Raw genomic sequence first — 6,890 nt, forward strand, 5'->3', positions numbered from 1 at the left:
TTTGTGATGAGATCACATGAAAGATATGCAGATCTTCTTTACCACATCCATTTCCTTTTTTAGGTCTTATCTGCAGCTGCCAAGGAGACGCTCTGGTTCAATGACAAACATTACAGAAGAGAGGCGATCGATTGCGCTTCAATCATTGTTACCGACCATTACCTAACACTTCCCAGAAAACGCAGGCTTTATGGCCGTTTTCTGTTTCCTGTTTCCTGTTTCCACCACAGAGCTTCAGTATGTCATTATTTATATCGTCACATGGATGTTTATACAAAATATCAGTTCGATGGAATGGGAGGTGGGAAAATGAACACAGCAGTTAGTCTAAGTAAGGGTTGTTTACACCTTTTAAAGCTCTAATTCTAAGAGTTTAGAGGTTAAAGCCAAATACTCCTGAGTGTATACATATATATATGCTCATTAGGCAGATTTCTTCATATTTTATGACATGGTGTCAGTCAAAGCAGATATGTATAAGCCAGAGTCCACCGTTAAAACACAGCGAGGAAAGAAACTCAAGTCACTGCTTGTTCTCTTCCCTGATATTAGGGGGGGAGTTATTGCTGTAAGGCCATGTTGAACGGATGAGTTTTAAGGGTTGATTTGAAGATGTTGAGAGAAGGGGCGTTCCAGATTTCTGCAGGGAGGGAGACTAAAGACTGGAAGCAAAGGGAGTGTTGAGTGGAGATGTGTAAATATTTAACAAAGTTGAGAGAAATCGGGGAAAACATCACATGTACAAAAACAATAAAACTTCATGTTTGCTTAAATAATAAATGATTAAAGTGTTTGGAGTTTACAGTGACATGCTACAGCAGTAAAATAAATTCCACTTTGTTGTTACTCCCATTTTGATTGCCTCATATCAGTCCATTTCTGGGTCAAGACTTTTTATTTCAGTGTTTCATTCCATGTCCTAACCACAGCCACTAAAAACAAATGAGAGCTTTTCATCTGTGCGACACAAATTCAAAGAGATATTCCTGAGGCATTACAAATAAATGTGAGGACCAGACCGAGCTAGAAAGATACAAATATTTTATTACAGAACACTTCATTTTCTTTTTCATTTATACTTCACATACGTATAAAAACTAAACATTTTAGAAAACACAGCAGATAAATTAATTCAACATGATGGTATAAACGTGATATTATATATAAAACAGGTGTTTCTGGCCAAATCTATTGAAACCCGACCTCGTAAGTGAGTGAGTAAGTGATTGATGCACACCTGTGTATGTGCACACCTGTGTCTGTGTGTGCACATTTGGTCTCTCACTTGAAGTGAATGATCTCCTGAGTGGCCAGTCTGATAAGCTGGTTGAAGTCAAACTGGATGTACTTCCTCCAGTAGCGCCGGTCCCTGCCGTAGATCTGAGCAGGAAAACAAGGGCTGCCTGAAACATACAATTAGTTTTCATTTTTGGTATATTCAATTCCTTACAATAAAAAAAAAAGGTATAATATTTGACATATCCGCATTGAAATGTATAAAAACGTCTAGTACAATAGAATATATTTAGTTGAGGTCTGTCAGTTTGTAAGGTATGTCTATGGTAGCAGTTTGTTTTAATCTGTGTCATGTAATGGCAACACATTGGCATTGTGGTTGCCAGGAGCAGTTTGTCTAGATATGCCACATCTTTTGCAAACCTTTTTTGATTTTGGCCATTTTTTATTATATCATTTAACTGGGTAAAGGATTTTAGTCATTGGACACCTGAATCTGAAATCATCAGTAAAAAGAAATTGGGCAAATGTTATTGGCAGCTGAACAGCATCAGAGTTCAATAACATGACTTTTTTATCGGTTTAAATAGCCTGGTTCATTTGTTTTGGAGTGGAGGACTCTGTGTGTCATTTAGCTCCAAGTAAAAACCTCCAGATGTATCAACACTGAACGAATCAAAACCTGGAGGAGGTTAACTACAAGGAAAGATTCCTGTGATCCCACGCTACGGAGATGAAGGTTTGTGAAGATGTGACAACCTGCTAAAGATAAAAGTACTTTGAGAAGACAGAGTGGAGATAGTTTGTAACACAGTAGGTGTTTTGTTTGTGTTTAAGATGAAATTAGAGAGAGATAAATAAATATAAAAGAGAAGGCGGTGGTGTGTTCCTCTCTAATAATAGTCAACTTTCTAATGTTTTTGTATGAATCAGATAATATCATTTATATTATTGAGGATTTGCTCTTTTGTATCCTTGCTTCTGAGTCCAGCCTTACTGAGGTTTAACAACGTGGATCTCACGAAAGGTATTCTGATTCTCAAAGTTTATTCATTGAGCCTTTAGCACCCTCTAGTGGCTAAAAAACGCTTTGTCATTTTGACTGTATAACCTGCTCTTTGAAGTGGAGGTTCCGAGTGGACATGTTTTTATTAGAATAACACTACATGTTATATATGCTGTGTGAAAATATCTGAATTGCGTTCTCTTCATTAACTTCTTAGGTCAGGTTACATCTGTGGTCACCCATACCTATATAATAGAGATACATATTTTGTTCGAGCATCATCAGATGTATGTGTATGTCTCACCTATGCCGTGGAGGATTCTAGCAACAGCTCTTCCAGAAAACTTCTCATCACTCCGGTTGGAGAGAAAACTTCTGATGTCCGCTCTGATCTGATTCTCCCAGTCTGAAAACTACAAACACATAAAAATAAAAAGTAATCCTCAACATTCAGAACATTTAAAGACACTAATTCAGCCGATAACTCCTGATAACCCTCCTGTGTATTTACCTTATATTTGTCGAGCTCCTCGATGTACACCGGTGCGAGCATCTGGCTTAGGTCCCGCCTCTTGTCGAAGTAATCGGACAGAAGGTCTTTCAGCCTCAGACTGCGACTCTCATCCAAGTCGTCGACACAGGACGATGCACTCGGAAATGCAACACTGCAAGACAGCGCACACACACCATTAGACACACACACACAAGGTAAAGTAGAGAAGTGAACAGAGAGAGAGAACACACACACATAGTTGTACATGTGAGAAAAATAATTGCCATTTTATACAGTCCCATCTTATTATTTGGACATTTTGCAGGACTCTCTAAAGCAGGGCTTCTCAAACTCCGGACTACAAAATAAAAAAATAAAAACGTTCTGATTCTGATGTAAATGAATGTATATTTTCTTGTATCTGACGTGTTGTGAGAATGAACGTGCATATATATATTTACTTGTGCGCGCGAGCGTGACACGCATTGCAGACCACAAGTTAGCCGCAACCTTACCTTGACTTTCTAATGCTTCTAATGCCTTTTTTGACGAGGTTCAAGGCATTGGCTACAGACAAACAGTGCCATTTCTCCCACTAGTTCAAGCCACCATACGGTATGTATTGAATGTGTGTGTGTATACAGGGGCGCCGTTTGCCAACAGGCAGGTAGATTAAGAAGGCCCACAGCAACGACAACATGAAACACCCTTTAATTTACTGCATCGACATGTCGGGAAACCCCCTCAAGGGTGCCCCATGCATAGCGCGCAGTTTCGTTGGTCCGATCCGCTCCGGGGGGGGGGGACACTTTACTGGCATTTATCCGGACCAGTGACCTTGTATAAAATTCACAAGTGGACCTTTCATAAAAAGGTTTGAGTACCCCTGCTCTAAAGCATTTGCCAGCTTTTAAAAGGTTTAGGTGTCAAAGTGACATTGTAAGGTACATGACATTGAATTAATAGGTGGTTACTCACAGACTTCATACCAACCTTTATAAACCTATATAAAAAGTAGGAGTCATAGGGAACAACACAGTCAAACAATATCTAGCATTATTTCATCATGAATTACATTTAGAATGATCCACAGATGGATAGGGTTTTATAAAATCACGATAACAAATGAGCATCTTTGATCACAAATTCAGATGAATTTATTTCTGATGTTTGTCGATGCAATCTGGGAACAAAGCAGGCCAATATTACAGTGAGGACGGAGAATAACGATTGATCTTTCAGCTTTCTAAAAACTATTTTAAGGCTGTGAAAGACACCTTTGTGAGTTTCTATAATACATTCATCTTGAGGGTAAAACGCAGCTTTGGTGTATGTGTTTACCTTTTGAAGGCCTTGAAGGAGGAGGTGAGCTGGTAGATCTGCGTTTTCTCCTGGTTCTGGACTCGATTATAGAGGAACTGACACACTCTGTCCATCTCCTCGTCGCTGAGGTCGCCAAAGGATCGGAAGTAGAACGATATGGAAGACAATTCAACGCTGACACCGCTACGGCCTCCAACTGAAACACAAATGTTTTCTTTAATATTTATTTCATATTTGTACACAAATACACGTTTTCTGCACACGGTAGACAAGGTTAAAAGCAGATGGTATTAGATTGAGAGCGGTTCAACTACTCGTGTTTGATTTACTAATCTTCACCAGTTGCATTCAGTGCATTCTTATTTGATTTTATTCAGCAGTGACGTATTCTTCTTGCTATAGGTTTTGCTTTTATGTCATGGTGGATACTTGCTTAGAACTGTGCAAACCAGTATCTACCCCGAGGAGAAAACATACCAGACAAGAGAACAGACCCAGAAAGTGTGTATTAGTGCCATCACATACCAGAGGACCACTGCAGCTGTCGGAGTCCTCTCTTCACAAGAGATAGCTGCCATCCCATAGTGTCTGCAACCTCAACGACATCGAACTCCAGCTGATCACACGTCTCCACTCGCTCGCCCGCCATCCGCCTTCTGGCCAACACCACAGCAATGGGAGGGCAACTGTGACACATTAAAAAGGAAGTAAATAATGTAAAACGGGACAAATATGATCAACTCAGTACAGTAAATCTCTGAAAATAGCTGACAGTTAAATGTCTTTATATAAACATTAGAATATACTAAGGAATGACAAGTCATACATTTTGGTGAGTTTCTGGAGTTGTTTGGGTCCACTATAGCAGCCGATTTTACACACAGACAGAGTGGGGTGGAGCAGCTCCACAAAGCGCTGGGGGTGCAGCTCCAGATAGCAGAGCAGCGTTTCTAAACCTGGAACACACAAAGGAGAAAGACAAAGAATCTTTTTCTTATCGTTTCTCTTATTACTTTTTTCCCTTTCTCTGCATTTGGAGCCTCTTGCCTACTTACAACTACATATTTGTTCTGAATGTTTTGTATAAATCTATCCGTCTCTCTACAGGGTATATGCAGGAATCCTGAAGTCGAATGTAAGACCTCTTAAGACCCTTTCCATACATTTTAAGACCTCATCGCCACTTGGAGCTGATGAAGTGTCATTTCTTTGACCAAGCTTCAAAAAGGGAAGGTACATTACGATTTGTCTACAGTGGTCTTGTGTCCGCGAACTTGTCATCACACACACACACACACACAGCAGACACACACACACACACACACACACACACACACACACACACACTACACACACACACACACACACACACACACACACCACAAGACACACACACACACACACACACCTGTTACACACACACACACACAACACACTGGACACACACACACACACACACACACACCACACACACACACACACCAATTTCATATGTCATTCTGATTCACTTTGCCCCCTCCACGACACACAATTTTCCTGGTACCGTCCTATTCCTCTACTACCTTACTACCTATACACCGCTAGTTCGCCTTGGACCTCCGAAGGGTGAGGTCGTCCTACACCTTTGTATGTCTGTGTGGTCTTGTACCATATTTCTGCGAACAATAGTGCATAAGCATGAGAAGAAAAGTGAGGAAATGGGTTGTTTACACGGTCAGTCCTTCAACTTCTGTGAAAAAAAGGTCGCTCCCTGTTAAACGATTTCAGATAAAGCATTCCTTTGTTATAAAACCCTGTTGTTCTTCCTTACGAGACACAAAAGATAATGTTCCGCCTCAGCAGTGGAGATCTCCCCGCACGTCTCGAGGGAAGAGGTTCTGACAATATCTACTCCCTTTCCTCCCCTCGACCCCGTCTTCAACTTTGTACTCTTCGTCCTCCCCAAGCTATTTCGGGTTCCTACCCTCAGCGTTCTTCGACTAACCGATTCCTGGCCTCTCCCCCGTCACTAACCGAGTTTCCTCGCAGACAGTGTGCGCTAACTCTCTCGCTAAGGGTACCCGGGTTTGACACCTCCGACGACCGTAGCAGTGTCCGTCCGCACTCCACCTTTGTCCCTGTGTCCCTTTCATGTGCTCAATTCTAAGGTGTTAGTTGATACAAATCCTTCTACCTATATAAGTTCGTTTTGTCAAGTCTCTTTGCAACAACATGTCCCCAGGCGGCCGCTCCAGAATTTTGTCAGAAGTTTCAACTATTTTAGGTAAATCGCTTTTACTTTCAGGGGATAATTTCATAATTTGCCGTAAAAGTTACCAATATGTAAAACATCGAAAAAAGTTATCATATATCTAACAGGTTTCTCCAACATAAGATGTCATCTATCGGTGTTTTTGTACTTCTATCATTAGTTAACTTCTTATTTCCATCTTTTGATCATCACACTTATGTTTATATATCTTATTATTCTTATTTTATTTTGTTTTTATATAATACCCTGTATGGTCATACCTTTTTTACACTGTTGCTAGTGTTTGTATCTTGTTCTGTAGCGTTTGTTCGTATTTTTTTTTTTTTTTTGATCGTTTATTGGTCTTCTTATGTCGTTTTGTTGTTTTTTTCTGTTTCGCTTTTCCTATTGTCAATATGGCTGTCCTCATTTAACTTGATGTTATCTTTTTTGTGTTTTAGCATATATCCTTCTCTTTACGTTCAAACGTATTGGTTTATTTACTCTACCTTGTCTATTCCTTTCTCTTTCCTTTGTTTAGTTTTTTATATTTTTTTATCTTATAGTCAGTTACAGCTCCACTTCCACACGAGCGGTACATT

The 6,890-nt window shown here is 40.1% G+C and overlaps 1 protein-coding gene across 1 annotated transcript in view; it reads right to left on the reverse strand.

Moving 5' to 3' along the window:
- Positions 1–1,024: 1,024 nt before the first annotated feature.
- LOC104962957 (RecQ helicase-like 4) overlaps positions 1,025–6,890 on the reverse strand; it is a 15,880-nt gene continuing 10,014 nt past the window's right edge. The window contains exons 18-23 of the mRNA XM_010791479.1: positions 4,885–5,014; positions 4,584–4,744; positions 4,077–4,254; positions 2,754–2,907; positions 2,547–2,655; positions 1,025–1,403 (exon numbers count right to left, since the gene is read on the reverse strand). Of these exons, the coding sequence (XP_010789781.1) occupies positions 1,282–1,403; positions 2,547–2,655; positions 2,754–2,907; positions 4,077–4,254; positions 4,584–4,744; positions 4,885–5,014 (854 nt within the window). The 3' untranslated portion in view covers positions 1,025–1,281. The remainder of the gene's footprint in view (positions 1,404–2,546; positions 2,656–2,753; positions 2,908–4,076; positions 4,255–4,583; positions 4,745–4,884; positions 5,015–6,890) is intronic.

Source organism: Notothenia coriiceps, unplaced genomic scaffold, assembly GCF_000735185.1.
Source record: "Notothenia coriiceps isolate Sejong01 unplaced genomic scaffold, NC01 NC01_scaffold00035483, whole genome shotgun sequence".
Taxonomy (NCBI): Eukaryota; Metazoa; Chordata; class Actinopteri; order Perciformes; family Nototheniidae; genus Notothenia; species Notothenia coriiceps.